Raw genomic sequence first — 18,681 nt, 5'->3', positions numbered from 1 at the left:
GGCAATAAATCAGTTTAAACACTGACCTTTGTATAAAAACCCCTCTTGCCCCTTAAGGGCGCAACATTGTTTAGTTCGCCTTTGCAAGGATTCATCTCTAAACACAGCTTGAGCCAAGTGAGTGACTGCTTCCGGAAACTTGGTTTCCCAAAAAAAAAAAAAAAAAAAGAGAGAAAAGGAAATAAAGGAAAGGGGAAGAAAGCAAACTGACATTGTGAAAAAAATGGAAAGTTGTGAGAAAGATATGGATCAAAAGGAGAATGGCAGGGGGCCCACAGAGACTGCTTATGCACAGGGCCCAGAATTGGTGCCACTCCCCTGACACCCAGTGGTGATTATGGAGAAACATTACATTTCTGCTCGAGTCATGTCAAATTTTCTTCAGTTCATTTATTTTGAAAAGTATTATTATTATATTAAACTATATCGTGCTCTTAATTTGAAAGGAGCATATTAGAACCGGATGTATTTTATTGTGTCAAAGCAATATATTTTGGTTTTGTTTTGCATTATTACATTACTTCCTGTGATATTTGCAAGTGCTCCCGCTGGACCATTCGGAGGCAGCCAGCGACCCAACAGGCGTGTCAAACTGATGCTACTTTTCTTACTACAGCAGCCACCTGTGGAGACTGAGGGTCGAGCAAGTGAAGTGAAGAATGGAGTTGATGTAAATAAGAGGAAGTATAGCTCAATGATTACTGAGAAACAATACTACTGCGCTGCGGGGAGTGACACCTTTGACTGGACTGTGCTGGAAGATGTTTCTGTAACTTATAAATCTGAGCCTGAAATAACATTGTTCCAATGTAGTTATGTACAGTCCCACTTGTTGCACCCATCGTACATTCATACAAGTATGAACTGTAAACACCTGAATGACAAACACTCTATATATAACATTATACGCTGTAATGCTGTGTACTCCCAAAGGATGTCTCTTAAGAGGGGTTGTTGTTACTGTTTTTGTTCAGCCACTTTATTTTCAGGGTGTAGTGTAACCACTAGAGAGCAGCCACGATTCACTGAAATGTGTTGCTTTTCACCTGAGTTACTGTTTGAGTGTATTTCCCCCTACTAAGGTGTGTTATTTATCTCCCTCAGTGTGTTAGTGTTGGTGGTTTCCTCCATGTGGCCTTGACACCACAGGAGACTCCTTCCTGGCTGGAGATCACTATGGCAACATGTCTTTGACATCACTAGAAACAGGAGACAGTTGTTTATCACTATTTTATAACAAGGATTTGCTTTACATTAGTCAGCCTCATGGGAATTATGACAAATATTGTGGTCCAGTCATTGTCATTACTATAGCCACATTTCTTATCAATACTAGCTATGGCCATTTTATGTCAACATGTCTGTTCTTCCACCTGGTTGATTTCTGTACAGTCAGTCCAGACCACCTGAAAATTGATTTAGATTTCTACGTGGTGGAAGAGTTTCAGCTTTTCTTTGTTTTATTTCACAGTAAAATAAATATCTTTGGGTTTTGGACTGTCACCTGACCAAACAAGCAAAGTGTTTTTCACCAGATTCTGACATGTATAAAACAAGTGATTAATAACAAAAAATATTTGGCAGATTAATTGGTTATGTTTGTGTCACAGTAGTTAGTGTCAGCCCTATTTGAATATTTAACATACAGTCACACTGATTCTCAACCAGCCACACTGGGACATGACTGGCTGAGCTCTCCTGACGTGAGGGAAGAAAATTAAAGTGTTGCATGAAGGAAACGTGGTTAGTTTGATAAATACGCTCACAGACTCGCTCATGCTTTCAATAAACAAGTTATATTTTAAAAAAGAAACATCAACTGCAACAGTGTTTCTTGTGTTAGCAAAAGGGAGGAGAGGGGTGTACCTCTCTCTCTTCTTGTCTCAGCTTATTCATCCCCCAGAGGAAAGCCTTGGCCCCAGTTGTGACTTCCTCCTCCCTGCTCCTGGGCAGCTGGTCTGTTGGGAGGGACTCCAAAACCTGACACCCCTCCCCTCCTGTTGGGGAACAACCGATACCTGGAGAGAGGAGGAGAGAGATGTGCAAAGCGATGAGAGGGGTGGTATTAAATTCCAAAACTCCAGAAAAAAATCCATGTTTTAAAAAAAGAAAACTTACAAGAACTCTGGTGTGGAGAGGAAGGAGCGTCCTCCCAGGTCCCTGGGGTATTTGAACATGAGGAAGAAGTAGAGGTGACCCACCAGGTTCCCCGTCAGTTCATTTACAAACCTGCACAATATCAGCAAAGAGAAGAAGAAGAGTCAAACAGAACAGAACTAACATTACATAGGGCTGGTGTAACATGGACACATTCAGTTGTAACGCGGGTTTGTGTGTGTGTGTGTGTGTGTGTGTGTTAAACAAGTTAAAAACACTTACGAGCCTCTGACAATAAAGTTGAAGATCAGGATGGCCCAAGGTAAATAATGTGCCTATAAAGCAACAGGAAATATAATTAATATACTGTTAGAATTAGCATCACATGGCCGCGGTAAATATTATTTACATAAAGATCTCATGATGACAGTCCATACCATAAAAACATGCTCTTACCTGCTCTGATACGACTGTGAAATATGTGATACCTTAAGCTGTTTACTGGATAAAACTATTATTTGCAATGTAACAAGCGTTGGTGATAAAACATGATACCTTGAATCGTGTTCCGAACCAGAAGGACACAACCGTGTCTTTGTGGAACTGAGCCCAGACGTAGATCACTGACATGATCAGTTGGATCATCAGCAGCTGATAACAACAACATGAACAACAATATATGAATCCAGCCAAACACCATCAACAAGACAGCTGCGTGAAATTGTTTCCCTATAATTTTTCAAATTTTGGTCAAATTAGGACCAGTGCAATATCACCTAACATCTGAGGGTGTTTCATAAAGCAAGGCTTGTTGTGAAAAGTGTGTCTTGAGTGAGCCTAACACACTGAACCAGGATTAAAGAAATATTATAACACCTCAGCATAAACAAAGCAGGAGCACTACTTGTCCCTGTGTGAGACTGTTTATGTGGAAGTGTTTTAAACAGTAAGATTTTGGTGAAAATGCATGTGTTTGGGAAGTGCTGAACATACGACTGGATAAATGAGACTTGGATTATACTGCACAATTTCTTTTAAGAGTTTTTGTAATGTTATGCTTTTATATGATTAATTGCTGTTGTTACACACGGCCCCCTTTTCTTCAATTCATCAAGAATTTTCTCAGATTTTGGATTCCTCCTTCACTCTGGAGGCATGCATGAAAAACAAAGTTTTCCTCACAAATTTATTGTAACACGGGGTGAGTAATTAATATACAAATTTTCATTTTTAGGGGGGTGAAGTATTTCTTTAAGGCGCTTTCATAAGGCCAGCTCAGAGAGAATGTGATCAGATGATGTCATATCTGCTTTACGAGCTACTTGTTTTTGATCTGTGTGTTATATAATCTTTCTTTGTATTGTAAGTGCTGAAAATTGATGTAGCACACATGTACAAAACACTCTGACATATCAAATAAGACCCTTGCCAGGTAATTTGATTTTTTTTATTTTTGAAAAGGCAGAGTTCCGGTAGTCAATTAATTTAATTTTATGACATTTAAAAGATGAAAAAAATGTAAAAATGGTACTTAATAAGCCACGGGTCAGAGATATTTATCAGCTTACTTTAATTGCAGTGCATTTTAAAGCTCAAATGTTGAATGGAACACTGTGCAGATACTGCGCAGATGAAAAAATAATACGAGCTAGAATTGAAAGTATGCAATAAGTGCAGCTTGTGTCAAATAAGGCATTTAGGACATGTACTTTAAACTGACACATTTAGCGCTGTTGTTAGCAACAGGGCTGAGTACTGTTATTCGATAAATGTAAGGTACTGACCGAATGAACCCAGTACCAAGTAGTATCAAAACTTCTCTACTCAAATAATGTAAGGTGTATTTGACACAGTTGATAGCAGCGTGATGAGATGCCACCAAAATGTTTCAAAGTATGGCTATACTACACACCGATGGAAATAAAGTTTCGAATCAAGTAGCTACTGTTCATTATACCATTGGTATTGGTATCACCTTAAGGGTGCTGGTATCATAATTTGCTGTCCTAGTAAGGAGGACCTTTTTGAGAGAAACCTAAGAGGACATTATTAGTTTCAGTTGAAAAGATTAACTGTAACACTATTACGCCTGAGGTGAAGCACATTTTCCAGTCCTGTATTTTAAGTGAGCCTGATTTAAGCGGTCGTCTTACACTATGAAACACTCCCAAGATCAAGTGAGTGTTGCAAACAGTTGCTTTATGCTTTACATACACAGTATACATGGGTCATAATTTCATGTTGTGGTATAAATACAGAGAGACAAAAATATTCTCACCCGCATGTTCATGAGCAGCCCAATTATCTATAGCTAGAGTCAAGGACAACAACATTGTGGCTCAATACAATCACAGCTGGAGCCTTAAGATTAGAGCAGCTGGTGACTGAAAGGTCGCCAGGTCAAATCCCCTCCTTCCCTGGCTGGCTGGCAAGAGAGAGGCAAAGATGGCAGCAGAGAGCTGGGATCACTGGTGGAGTGGAAAACAGGCCAACAGGGATGTTACCTTTAATGTTAAAGGTAGATTCATTCATTCATTTTCCGTAATTGCTTATCCTCTTGGGGGTTGCGGAGGGGGCTGGAGCCTATCCCAGCTGACACTGGCCGAGAGGCCAGGTACACCATGGACAGGTGGGGTTGTCATATAGAGACAGACAACCATTTACACTCACATTCACACCTATGGGCAATTTAGAGTCACTGATAAACCTGCATGTCTTTGGACTGTGGGAGGAAACTGGAGTACCTGGAGAAAACCCACACTGACACAGGGCGAACATGCAAACTCTGCTCAGAAGGGCTCCCTGGGTTCAAACCCCCCACCCTGGAACCCTCTTGCTGTGAGGCGACAGTTCTAACCACTACACCACCATGCCCCCTTTGCAATTTATCATTAAACAGGATGTTTTAAAGGGCTGGGGGTGAAGGATACAACAATGCAGATCCAGTTGAAGAGGAGCATGAAGATATAGTCTGCAGGCCTGCCATCAAACGCCCCTGGATACCAAGAAAAAGATTAGCACAACAAAAAGAGCATCCAGTGTGTGTGCGTGTACATCACTGAGGCCAGTAGTCTCACCTGTCTCTAGCCGAGTGGAGTAGTGGTAGAGGAAATACAGGTTGACCAGGTACATATACCCAAGAACTCCTGGGAAAGACAAGGCGGCCGTCACTGGTCTCCAGAGCTGAAGCATATAGAAGAGACATCGGCTATCACTCAGCACAGGCCTGCTCACTTAGCCTCGCCGCTGGGCTTAATTCAGAGTAGGAAAATCCCACTACAATTAGTCTAAAATACTTCTTTCCCCTCGTGGCATTCTCAACATCAACACCTGAAAGCCAACTGCTTTTATTTCACCAAATAAAGAAGAATGCAACACTTTGACTACCTTACTATATCTATACGTTTGCACTGATGGTATATTCATTTACATCTTTTTTCAGTGTTGCTAAATTAAGTAGCATTTTGACAGTTTCCGGAAGTCATAAAATCCACGTCTCGCCTTCTCATTGGCTGTCACACAGCACAGGCCTGCTCAGTTAGCCCCGCTAGCCACCAGCTAACTAACCAACCAACTCCAAAACACAGAGACCACAGCATTTATGAGCTACTCCACCAAACACAGGTGAACAGAGACAAAAACTCACCTGAAATCTGTTGAAGAAGAGCTCTGGAAACAGCATGAGGTTCCTGAAATCTACCAATCCCAGTATTACAACAAAGGGAACAGCAATCGAGGCAGCAAACCAGGACCGGGTGATGAAAGGGATGCTTCTGAACCAGTCCCCGATATCTGACATCTTTCTATGTGATTACTGCCAAGTTATAACCATTAAACGAGAGCTCCTGTTTGAAAATAGATTAATCCCCCAAAAACTGCAATCACTCGCTGCCTTTCTATCAGAGGTGCTCCACCGCCTAATTATACACAACGCGACTAATCACACTCAGAGATCAGAGAACATCCGTTTCCGTTTTCCTGAAGAAAACTTAATGTGCTACTTCCTGGAATTAAAAGTTTTGGTTTTGTTAGCAAACATAGTGGACGCTCTCTAAGGGCCCCTCTCACCCCTTAAAAGTGCAAAATTGTTTAGTCCAACCCTGCCCATGGATTCATCTCTAAACACTGCTTGAGCCAAGTGAGTGATGTACACCGTCATGTTGTTCACCAAGAAAGGCAAACTTGGGTTCCAAAAAAAAAAAAGAAAAAAAAGAAAGGAAAGGGAAAGAAAGCAAACTGACTTTGTAAAAAAAAAAAAAGAGAGAGAGAGAGAAAGGAAGAGAAGAAGGGCAGGGGGCCCACAGAGACTGATTATGCACAGGGCCCAGAATTTGGTGCCACTCCCCTGACACCCAGTGGTGATTATTGAGAAACATTACATTTTAGCTAGAGTCATGTCAAATTGCCTGCAGTTCATTTATTTTGAAGAGTATCATTATTATATCAAACTATATTGTGTAGGATAATTAATAATTTGAAGGGAAAGTGTTAGAAACTGATGTTTATTGTCTCGCAGCAACATATTTTGGTTTTGCTTTTCATTATTACAGTACTTAATGTGAAATTTGCAAGTGCTCCCGCTGGACCATCCAGAGGCAGCTAGTGACACAACAGGCGTGTCAGACTGATGCTACGTTTCACTTTTCTTATTACAGCAGCCACCTGTGGAGACTGAGGGTCGAGCCAGTGAAGTGAAGAATGGAGTTGATGTAAATAAGAGGAAGTATAGCTCAATGATTACTGAGAAACAATACTAAGGCAAATTATATTACGACAGAAGCAAAGGTTGCAATATGAGATAGATTTTTTTGTTTGTTCTGCTCATTTTTCATTCATTATATTATATTAATATATTAATTTACACAACTGGACATTGTTTCATTGTCTTAGAGACCTCTAATAACTCTGTGTGCTCAGTGAATGAAGGTGATAAAATCATTACTCTGAGAGCATTCAGTTCATGTTGGGTTGAAAAAGCACTAAAGTTATGCATCTAATTAATATTCCTTTTTTTTTTCTTTTTTCTTCAAAGATATTTTTTGGGCCATTTTGCCTTTAATGGACAGGACAGGTGAGCGTGGGGGAGGATGGCGTGCAGCGAAGGGCCACAGGCCACAGGCCACATTTCCAACAAGCTATCTCTGCAGGCCACGTATCATAATTTAGCAGTTTAGTCAAAAAGGTTTTGAACTACAACTCCCACAATGCACGCCTCTGTTTACCATATACGTCAGTTCCGGGCGACAGAATAACCGTCCCCACAACAAGAGGTTTTTTTTTTCCTCAAACTGAAGTTGAAGAACTATGTTCGTGTAGAGTCTGATACGCTTTAAGGGGACATTTTAGCTCTGACTAACAGTAAATGGCGCTGAGCTTTACGGCTTCTTTGGCTGTAACTTATAACTAAATATAAGGTTACTGAATGTTGCGCTTTCAAATTTCGCGCTGTTCGCTCCGCCTTTAAAGAGATTAGCCGGCTAGCTTGTTAGCTAGCGTTAGCCATGTTACTTTGAACTGGAGCAGCAACGTTAAGTTAAGTAAGGAGGATATTCTCCTGTTTTGTATAAGTATGCTCTGAGTTTCTACAGACGTCTATAAAATGGAGGTGACGGACATTGGCAACAAAGAGGAGGGGAAAGTCTGGCATCGAAAACCAACAGCAGGCAAAAGGTAGGGCTGAAAGGATGCTGATTAGTTGTCTTGTGCACCAGATGCTGCAGGAGTGACACCTTTGACTGGACTGTGCTGGAAGATGTTTCTGTAACTTATAAATCTGAGCCTGAAATAACATTGTTCCAATGTAATTATGTACAGTCCCACTTGTTGCACCCATCGTACATTCATACAAATATGAACTGTAAACACCTGAATGACAAACACTCTATATATAACATTATACGCTGTAATGCTGTGTACTCCCAAAGGATGTCTCTTTAAAAGGGGTAATTGTTACTGTTTTTGTTCAGTCACTTTATTTTCAGGGTGTAGTGTAACCACTAGAGAGCAGCCACGATTCACTGAAATGTGTTGCTTCTCACCTGAATTGGTGTTTGAGTGTATTTCCCTGTATATATGTCTATGGTATTTCTCCCTCTAAGGTGTGTTATTTATTTTCCTCAGTGTGTTAGTGACGGTGGTCCGCACTACTCACCAAGCCAAGACTGTGCGTTTCCTCCATGTGGCCTTTGACACCACAGGAGACTCCTTCCTGGCTGGAGATCACCATGGCAACATCTATGTCTTTGACATCACTAGAAACAGGTGACAGACTGTGCTCAAAAGCCCTAAAAATCATAAGTGGTTGTTTATCACTATTTTGTTACAAGGATTTGCTTTACATTAGTCAGCCTCATGGGAATTATGACAAATATTGTGGTCCAGTTATTGTCATTACTATGGCCACATTTCTTATCAATACTAGCCATGGCCATTTTATGTCAACATGTCTGTTCTTCCACCTGAATATGGTCTATTTATTGCAAAAAAAAATACTTTTATCTTGGTCCCAAATATTCTTTTCAGGGTCACAGACATGACATTTTCAATTGCTTATTTTCTGGAGCAGGTTTCGTCTGGTGCAGAAGACCGGACAGGCCTGCACTGCTCTGGCATTTAGCCTCCGCAGGACCACAGAGTTCCTTGTGGCCCTGGCTGACTACACCATCAAGTGCTTTGACAAAGGTAAGATGAACACATCCACACATTGCTTTATTCTTTTAATGGTTAGAGTGTACTCTGTTTGTTTAATTCTTAGGACTTACAGGATTCATACAAGTTGATTTTTCAGTGGTACTTGTTTCTTTTAAAGCAAGTGCCACTGCTTTCAGACACAAAGCAGGTGGTCAGTTTGATAGTAAGCCAGGAAGGAGTGTGTCACCTGATTTTGTCCATCACTCACCATCAATTTAACCAAAAATTAACTTAACTTGTTGTCTACCTCTGTTTATTTGCACAGACACAAAGCAGCTGGTCAGCTGGATGCGGGGTCACGAGGGAGCAGTGTCATCCATTTCTGTCCACAGCTCAGGTCGCTATGCCATCACCACATCCTCAGACACGGCTCAGCTCTGGGACCTGGACACCTTCCACAGGAAGAGGAAGCTCAACATAAGACAGTCTGTTGGCATTCAGAGGGTAAACATCCAGAATGAAAGCGACATTTACAAATATCGGTTTGACCAAATCATAAAGTTAAATATTCATCTGAGGACTGACATAGTTTGTAAGAGTGCTTTTTTGGAATTTGTTTAATTTTAAGCTGCTAAGACTTAATGTCCAGTAAATTTAATTATTCTGTTTCATTTCACTTTTGTCATGGTCATGGCACACTGTTTGTATTGCAGGTGTTTTTCCTGCCTCTCAGTAACACCATCCTCAGCTGTTTCAGTGATGACTCCATCTTTGCTTGGGAGAGCGACACCCTGTTCTGCAAATACCAGCTTCCTGTCCCTGACTGCGGTCCCAAAATCTCCTATAAGGCCTTCGCTGTCACACGGTGGGTCACTCACTTAAAAGCCTAACTAGCTCAGTGATTTTATGGTTTTCCAGTGTAGTTCTTCATGACTACATTTCCCACCTTTGGCCTCTAAAACACTTCATAAACACAATAAAAGTTAAAGTAAACAGGGCTCACAAGGCTTCATCAAGCACTGATACTCCTGACTTGTGTTGGCAGTGACGGTAAGAGCCTTGCTGCTGGTGGGCGCTCCAACCTGCTGCACCTGTGGTGTCTGGACAGCAAACAGCTGGTCAGGGTGATTCAGATGCCCACGCAGGTCCGAACCGTGCGACAGCTGGAATTCCTGCCCGACAGCTTTGACGGAGGAGCCAGCCAGGTACACGGATCACAAGACTCCCCATCTCTTCTGTTCTCCTGCTATGTGATCTTGTTTTAAACATTTTTGATGTCATTTGCCTGGAAGAGGTCCTGTCTGTGTATCTATGAATGTTAAAAAGCCTATAGTCTGTTTCTGTTTGGCTGCAGTAAGCATGTGCGCCCTGTGTGGTTTTTTTTTGTTTGTTTTTTTGTCTCTGTAGACACTAGGTGTATTGAGCCAGGATGGCGTCATGCGTTTCATCAACATTCATAACTGCAAGCTGCTTTTCCACATGGGTTCCCACGACGACGCCATCACCACAGTGGCAGTCAGCCCTAACGGCCGACATGTTGTGGCCATCATGGATAATGGCAGCATCAACATCTACAGTGTTCAGAGTCTCACACAGGAATTAAACAAGGTGACAGTCAGTTGTGATTTTCAAGGTTCAAGATTTGTCTTATTTGTAGATAATAAGATATTGATCTGTAGGTGTATTAATATTGTGCATGTGTGTCCTTCACCCAGCCTCCTCCCTCCCAGGTGGCAGTTGTCTCTGGTGGTGAAGCTGATCAGGACTCGTCCAATCTTAAGGTCAAGGTCAGATCAGAGGTCATTCAGAGACCAGCCAAGAGCTCGGGTAGACGAACACAGGTGAAGATACTTAGACCCCCTGCTGGGTCTACAGCTGACGATAAAGAGGTGAGAACAACAGACAAAGCATTTTCCTTTCCCTGACTAGATGCAGTATTTGAGTAATTTGATAGAGTTCATAGTTTTTGTGTCTACCAACAGAATGACCTACCTGCTGGTCTGAATAAGAAGAGACTGGTGGCTATGCTCAAGGCCTTTGGAGAATATCCTGCTAAATACAGGTACAGATTACTTTTACTAGACTTTTAACATGTACTTTGTAAGTTTTAAATCTAATTTAAAGACACACCTTTTTTCACTTGCTTTTAGTTCAGTCTGTCTAAGGCTGACCAAAGGTGTTTGTCAGGTCCCCTCTTAACGTTTTTGTTCTAAAGCCCTTGTGATGCTTTTTAATCCGTTGTTGGTTTAATTCAATTTCCCCTAACTTCCCATTTTATTACTTAAACTTTGATTTTATCATGCTAGTTGGTGGTTTTTTTTGTGTTTTTATTGTATTACACTATGTATTTTTGCTTTTTGTGCACCTTTATTTCTTAAATGACACCAGTATTGAGGCAGATCATCTGTTTGCACTGGAAACCACTGTGGGGCAACATCTGTTGTTTTTAAATGTGCTATATAAATAAAGGATTTAGGTAGAATTTATTGTCACATGCAGCAGACACTACAGTGAAATTGAGTTGCCCAGATCCACCAACTGTGCACATAAAAACAGTTTACATTTGAATAAATACACAATAAAAAATAAAAGCTCCAATACACAATAGGAAAATCTTCATCAATTGAACTACTTAATTCAAATAAAACTATGCAAAAATGCCAGCAGGGGTTATCTTATCTGTTGTAAGTTTATAACCACTAAACTGTTTTAACTTGAAGATTTTTACGGTTCATTTATGTGTCTGTGTTACAGGATGTTTGTATGGCGGTCTTTGTTGTGTCTCCCCGAGAACCATGCAGCTTACAGCAGTCTGACTGATAAAGGCCTGCATTCAGCCTACCTTACTCTGCACGATAAATACCCAATAAAAAGTCACAAGCTGCAAAGGGGACTGCAGAGGTACTCTCTCTCACTCTCTCTCTCTCTCACACACACACACACACACACACACACACACGCACACACACACAAATGCAACTTTGTATTTTCTTATTTCTGCAGAATTCTGTTTTTTTTTTTTATCTATTTTAAAATGTCATGTTCAACAAATCCATTATTTGGTTGTTTCCTTTGCTCTGCAGGGTTTTGTCTGCCTTAGCTCACTGGGCAGCCATCTTTGGAGAGGCAGAGTACCTTCCTCTGATAGCCTTCCCTTTCGTCAAGCTCTTCCAGAACAACCCGATGCTGTGCTTTGAGGTGGTGGCCACTGTCATAGGTACTTTATGCTTGTAATTATAAAATGCCATTTTTCCAAGGCGCAAAACATCATGTAAATATTTGAAATTTAAACTAAACGATTTTGAATATTTTCCAATGTTTTGGGCTGCTGCTGCGTCCAGAATCTTTAATTACTACAAGTTTTGAGCACTGAAAATGGCAGTGCGACATTCATACACATAAAACCAAACAACACTGCTTCTCTGTGTTCCCAGCCAAAGTCTAAGACTTGTAAAGGATTTGGAACTATTTTTATTTCTCAAACTTATTTTAAGTTTTTCAATTGTGGCTCTATTAGGTATCTATCGTCAGTCTGTTAAATAACTCTGACATTTGGTTGTACAGTGAATTGGTGTCAGCATTGGTTCGAGTACTTCCCCAACCCTCCTCTGAACATCCTGAGCATGGTGGAGAATGTTCTGGCTCATCATGACAAAGAGCTGCTGCAGCACCTGGTGGACTGTGGCATCACCTCACAGGTAACAGCGGTACACAGCTACACACAGCTGGAGGAGAGCGGTAGTCAGACAGGCTGTCCTGGAGTTCAGTGTTTCACTCCCATGAGATGTTGAGATTTTATTATATATCTCTATATCTGTCCCAGCTCTATGTGTGGCCCCTGCTGGAGACCTTGTTCTCAGAGGTTTTGACTCGTGATGAGTGGCTCAGACTCTTTGACAACATCTTCTCCAATCATCCTTCGTTCTTGCTCATGGCCTGTGTGGCCTACATCACCTGCTGCCGTGAGCCTCTTCTGCTCTGCTCCCAGAAACAGGACTTTGAGGTCTAACTACCCTCTGAAAATACAGTCAGCCTAACAGTCAGTCTATTATTGTTTCTGTCTCACCTTTCTTAAATCTGCTGTTTCTTTTCCACTCAGTATTTTTTCCACCACCGTAACAACCTGGATGTGGGAGCCATGATAAAGGAAGCCTACCGGCTCATGGGCAGCACACCAGCTGACATCCATCCCAGAACTATGCTCTCTGATTTTACAGCACTGACCAAAGGCCAGTACCCTGTGTTCAACCACTACCCTGAATTCATAGTGGAGTACCAGAGCAGGGAGAGGGAGAAGATACGACTGCAGGAGATGGAGTATCTCCGTGAGAGGTGATATTACACAGAGGTTATGGACAGTGTTAAGAAGATATGCATATTTAATTAGCTAAAAGAAGTGTTTTATCATACATTTCAAACTCATTCATGAGAAAAGATGCAACAGATGAAATTTGCGTTTATCTTATCAGGCAGGAGGTGTCAGCCCTGCGTGCAGATTTTGTGCGTCGCCAAGCTGAAGAGGAGGCCTACTATGCACAACAGGTAGATATGTTTTTTTAAGTAATTTTAGGAATAGATTTTGTTGTAATGTTTTTTTGTTGTTGTTGTTGTTGTTGTTTTGGCTTGCTCAGATAGTTTGTATGTGTAAAACATGCCTGAAATGGAAATGAAGTAACCTGAATACTTTGATTTATTTGAACAAAGGAGCTGCTGCAGAAGGCAGAGGAGCAGCGCAGAAACATCCTGGCACAAGAAGAGGAAAAACTAACACAGCAGAGAGCAAAGTAAAAGCTCAAGACACTTCACACCTCTGTGATTAAGTTATGAGAAATACAAGAATGATGTGATTTAGCAGAGTGGGTTGCTGACCCTGCTCTGTCCTCTGCAGGTTGGCAGCCATGAAGAGAGAGCTGAAGGTGAAGGAGTTGCAGCTGCTGGATGCAACTAAACGACGTTTCCTCAAACACCAGCAGGACCTGAGAGCCTCACAGGTCCGAAGACTAGAGCAGGAGATCAGTAAAAAGGTAAACTGATGATTAAGATTAATGGTAATCCTTTTATATAAAGGAGCCCACATTAGGAGATCCGGGGCTGTAATCCTAACCTCAGAGTTTATCATAGTTAATGTGCCTCTGTTTGTTGAAATTATCAGTATTTTTTCTATGGCTATGGACTTAAAGGAATACTTCATTCCCCCAAATAAACATTTATATATCAGTAACTGATTCCTTGTTATTCTGAATTTGTGGAGAAAACTGTTTTTGTTGCATGCCTCCATGGTGATCAATGAATCCAAACACAGAGGAAATTCTTGATGGACTGAAGTGAGACAGGTCTGCATTTAACAACAGCAAAACTATTTTAAAACATCTTTTTACAAACTCACACACAAGTCGTGCAATACAAACAAAGCTTCATTTATCCAGTTGAATGCTCAGTACCTCCCAAACAAACAGCCCATTCTGATAGGGCGCTGAACAGGAAGTGGAATTCAGCTATGCTCTCTTCAAAGCCAGACTACATCGACAAAAACAGTAATTTTATCTTGTTATTTTATCAGCTGCTGGTCTACTGCTGCCTTGATCAGTTAGTTTGTGTTACTGTGTGACTTTTGGTGGATCCAAACTAACTCTTTAAAACAAGAAAGTAACACAGTAGCACCACCAAACTGATAGAGGCAGTGACAGACCAGCAGCTTCTGTAGTTAGTAAGGTAAAGTTACTGTTTATGTGAATGGAGTCTGGCATTGAATACAGCGTAGATACGTTTCATTTTCTGTTAAATTAACATGCAGTGAGTGGTATTCCTTTAATTACCTTCAGTTTTGAGCACTAACCCAACAGTAACTTTTATGTTGTGCTACAGATGGATCTGCGGGAGCGAGAAACAGCTGCTGCAGTCCAGGATCTAGAAGTCCGACAGATGGAGCTGGAGGCTCAGAGGAGACGACTTGAACAGGTGATGAACAGCATGCATGCAACCTTATTTCCTTCCTTTCTTCCAGCTTCCTCTTTTGATTCATTTCTCCCTTCCTTCCTCTCTCTCTCTGTGACAATTTATCCCCCGGTGATGACTCTTCTAAACCTAGAGCATAGTTTGCTGTAGAAATGCCTGGAAGCATAAAACATGCTTTCTCACTGGACACTGAATAGATCAAAATGTCTGATTATCAAACACAGATCAGCCTGTAAGTTTTCCGCATTAAGAGTCTTACAGTCGAACACAGAGGTTCATCAAACAAGAAATAATTAGCTGATGTTATAGTGTATTAATTTTGAGTCTGATGGGTTCTGTTTGTTTTTCCACAACCATATCCCTCAGCACCTGTTTAAGGAGCAGGAGCGCATGGGACGGGAGGTTGAGGAAGAGGTGGAGATGAGGATGAGGAGGGCAGAAAGAGAGGAGGAGCGCTTCACGGAGCTGCTACAAAGCACAGAGACAAACATGCAGGTTAGTGGCACATTCCAAAGTGGAGCCAGTGTAAAATTATCAACATATGTCAGCACACGATCTGGATGCACTCGTAAATCTGTCTGACGTCACTTGACAAGAAATTATCAAAGCCACACATGCATGTAGACTCTGATTTTGGCACAGGTGCTGGTAACCTTCTCCTCTTGTATTCCTAAACTTTCTCAACACACACACATAGGCCCTGGAGGAGTCCCTGGCGGAGGCGTGCCAGCTGGGCTTGGAGTCGGACTGGCAGAGAGAGGTGGCAGAGCGCCTGCAGCAGGTCGATGCCGAGCAGGAGAGGAAGAGGGAGAGACTGGCAGAGCTTCACAGGCAAACTCTGGCAGAGGAGGAGAGACTGGCTGACACCCTGAGAGATGTGGCAGGAAGGAAGGTGAGAACAAGAAGAGTGTGTTTGTCAACACATCAACTTACATGATGTATTGGCTCGTCTACATACAGTTACTATAACTTAATTTACGGGCCTTTCTGTTACCTTTACAATCAGTGTTACGGAACAGCTCGTAAAAATGAAAAATGATATTTGTTTTTCCTCACTAAGAAACATCACAACTGACCATCAGTGTCTGAAATACTAGGCTAAATATTTTAAGCTTCACTGAAAAACTGTGGGATCTGGAAAATAAGCTGTTTGTTTACTGTTAACCAGTTAGCCAGTAAGAACTTGTTAATTTGCAGTGGGATGAAGTGATGAGTACCAGAGCCCAGTTACAGGAGCAGCAACAGCCTTCAGCAGACACAGGTTATTATTCAACACACACATTCACATTTTGTTTGTGGCCTTTTAGCTAAACTGTCCATCATCCAGACGCCTATTTAATGCTACAGTGTTTGCATTGTGTCAGACGGTGAGAGACAGACGGGGGTGAGGTCACCTTGTTTGACCAAAGGACTTCCTCAGAGACCCAGTGCCACCTCTGTTGTTAATGTTGGGACCAGTGCTGCAGGTCCAGCAGTCAGACTCGACTCTGCCCCCTCCCCAAAGCAGACAGGAGCCAACATGGTGTGTCTGAACAGCAGCTCACCTTCAGAGAGCACCTCCACCAACTGTAAGTCATTGTAGATATACTTGTTTTCTGAAGGCTACAAAAAGTGTGGGGGTTTTTTTGTTTGTTTGTTTTTTAAAAGTGAAGATAAAGTTGAATTTGTATCTGTTGAGACTGGGACTAATCAATTCATCTATTAACTGTCACAGCTCTACAACCCTATTATCTTGAGTTTCTGTATCAGTGACGTTGCTGTATGTCTTTTTTTCTTTGCTTTCTCCAGTTTCCCTGGACCGAGGCCGGGCCCAGCTGGACAGCAGCGAGAGACAGCTACTGAAGGAAATCAGAGAACTGAGACAGAAGCTGGCGGCCAGAGCCAGAGAGGGCAGCTCAGCCTCCTCACAGTCTGTCCACACACTGTCCTCTGTCTCACAGTGACCACAAACTGTTCTCTGTCTCCGTAGTGTCAGAAAAACATATGTTTGTCTCAATTGAGCTACACGGACAGAAACAGTGACTCAGACTGAGGAGCACACTGGCTAGCTGCTATCTGTTAGTGCTTATATACCATTCTTTAAACAACAGACTATTAAAACAACCAGACTCAAACATGTTAACTATACATCATCAGCCACTGTCTCATGAAAACCCATGTCTTGTAAAGACTGTTCACCCCATACATATTTTTCCTCTTGGCTGTAGCGCTGTTTATCAAATTAGATTATTTTGTTGTGAGCTGCAGTGTTATAGTGAGATATTGCTCATGGTGCTCAAAGCTCCAACAAACAACAAAAACACTCCAACAAACAACAAAAACACATCTCTTTCCAGAAATCATGACCCACTTACTCAAGATAACCCACAGACCTTGTTGTGAGCAATTTCATGTAGGACCTATTTTCTTTCCACCAAACTGCACCCGCCAACCATATCACTGTGCAGAAGGAAGCATGTATCTACTAATGGATGAAAGGCTTGTGCTCCTGACACCACAAGATGTAAACAATAATGGCACCCTTCTAAGCTGAGCTGTAACATTGCAGTAGATGTACGCCTCCTTCAGGGCAGTGATATGGTTGGCAGGTGTTGTAAAATAGTTCCTACATGAAACTGCTTACAACAAGATCTGTACACCAGGTCAGGATTTCTGGACAGAGACATTAGTGTATTTTTTTGGAGCTCTGAGCACCAAAACCGAGTGCCATCTAGTTCCATTATACATATATAGTAGGCACACATCTCAACGACAACTCGCATCAAAAAAATCTAGATAGATAAATAGCACCACAGGTAGGAGGATTTTGGGGTGAACTATCCTTTTAAGACTTTTTTTTGACTCTGTTTACTTCATGTGATGTGCACATGATTGTTCAGCTTGTGTCACCACTCTTAGATCCAAGTCATTTATCATTCAGTGGGTTCTCTAAGAAAGCAACAAACGTTTCATTCATTTATACTCAGTTCTGTCTTTGGCCACTGCACACACAGACGATGGCCAGGACCATGAAACAGCTTATTTTGTATCATCACAGTCCATCTGAAGGTGAACATCACTCTGTGTTACCACAGTGACAAACATAACTGTAGGTACAATGTCTGTTAGTTCAGTAGTGTCTACAGTGCAGTATAACATCTTGTAGCCATGGTACACACAAACTATTATATCTCCAAATTCGTTGTCATAGCATCTTCCATTTAATGTTCAGTTTCCCACTTTATATTTATGGTTGTTATTTTGTAAATATTTTCACTGGTGCTCCATTTTAAATTTTTATTCCTGTGAATTTTATATGATTTTGTGTTATTTAAAACTGTGTTTGGATAAAATGTTTTTTAAATATCCTGATTCAGCATTCTGTTTCATTCTGCCTTAGATATACATGCATTACATCTCTTTAATCTAGTAGTAGTAGTAGTAGTATCAACCACACAAGATATGTTTAACAGTTTAAACCTTCGTTGTACAACATGAGACTAAGAGCTTATAATCAAGCATTTAATATTACAATTACACAGAAAATTAGGATTTTCTGCAAAATGTGGTATTTGTTGTCAAAACTGAGAGCCAATCAGCTCTTTGATGAGGCGACAGTGAGGCATTTCCCATTATGCTCTGGGTCTTGCAGTTGCAACAGTGGTGGGTTGATGTTTCCATGTGTGCATGACGTCAGAGCAAGTTTGGATCAAGTCAGACAAATTTAATTGGCATGCACTGTTCAAGCATTCATGGGACGTGCCAGTACCCCAGTCTGCAATGGTGTTTGGGTGAGTATAGTGCTTCAAGTGGCCTCCACATGAATGCCAGGACCAAAGGTTTCCCAGCAGAACATTGCATTTTAATCAGATGGTCAGAATGATTCACTTCGTCTGTCAGTGGTTTTAATGTTCTGGCCAATCGGCGTATTTTAATATTGAATGACATCTGCATGCATGTAAGGATGCTGCAGGCACCATTTCTGATATACAGAATGTGGAGATAGTGTATCAAACACAG

At 41.4% G+C, this 18,681-nt stretch overlaps 2 protein-coding genes across 3 annotated transcripts; one reads left to right on the top strand and one right to left on the bottom strand.

Moving 5' to 3' along the window:
- Positions 1 to 332: 332 nt before the first annotated feature.
- Positions 333 to 6,234, bottom strand: LOC125893455 (derlin-1-like). The gene is made up of 8 exons (XM_049584158.1): positions 5,744 to 6,234; positions 5,175 to 5,280; positions 5,028 to 5,092; positions 4,376 to 4,402; positions 2,653 to 2,748; positions 2,380 to 2,432; positions 2,119 to 2,229; positions 333 to 2,018 (listed from the first exon to the last, which is right to left on the bottom strand). Exons 1-8 carry the CDS (start codon positions 5,894 to 5,896, stop codon positions 1,889 to 1,891), a joined length of 741 nt encoding a protein of 246 aa, XP_049440115.1. The 5' UTR covers positions 5,897 to 6,234; the 3' UTR covers positions 333 to 1,888.
- Positions 6,235 to 7,347: 1,113 nt separating this feature from the next.
- tbc1d31 (TBC1 domain family, member 31) lies at positions 7,348 to 18,337 on the top strand. 2 transcript variants are annotated; one of them, XM_049584566.1, is made up of 23 exons: positions 7,348 to 7,767; positions 8,218 to 8,358; positions 8,663 to 8,778; positions 9,053 to 9,231; positions 9,441 to 9,592; positions 9,773 to 9,932; positions 10,135 to 10,335; positions 10,443 to 10,616; positions 10,710 to 10,789; positions 11,482 to 11,628; positions 11,811 to 11,944; positions 12,292 to 12,425; positions 12,551 to 12,730; positions 12,827 to 13,059; positions 13,197 to 13,269; positions 13,432 to 13,511; positions 13,616 to 13,751; positions 14,593 to 14,685; positions 15,049 to 15,177; positions 15,380 to 15,574; positions 15,880 to 15,943; positions 16,047 to 16,250; positions 16,471 to 18,337. In XM_049584566.1, exons 1-23 carry the CDS (start codon positions 7,697 to 7,699, stop codon positions 16,623 to 16,625), a joined length of 3,231 nt encoding a protein of 1,076 aa, XP_049440523.1. In that variant the 5' UTR covers positions 7,348 to 7,696; the 3' UTR covers positions 16,626 to 18,337. The 2 variants fall into 2 exon arrangements, with proteins under 2 accessions (XP_049440523.1, XP_049440524.1); XM_049584567.1 differs by lacking the exon at positions 16,471 to 18,337 and having other exon boundaries at positions 16,030 to 16,201.
- Positions 18,338 to 18,681: the final 344 nt, after the last annotated feature.

The sequence above is a fragment of the Epinephelus fuscoguttatus genome, linkage group LG8 (assembly GCF_011397635.1).
Source record: "Epinephelus fuscoguttatus linkage group LG8, E.fuscoguttatus.final_Chr_v1".
Lineage (NCBI taxonomy): Eukaryota > Metazoa > Chordata > Actinopteri > Perciformes > Serranidae > Epinephelus > Epinephelus fuscoguttatus.
This window is presented reverse-complemented; position numbering and strand designations above follow the sequence as displayed.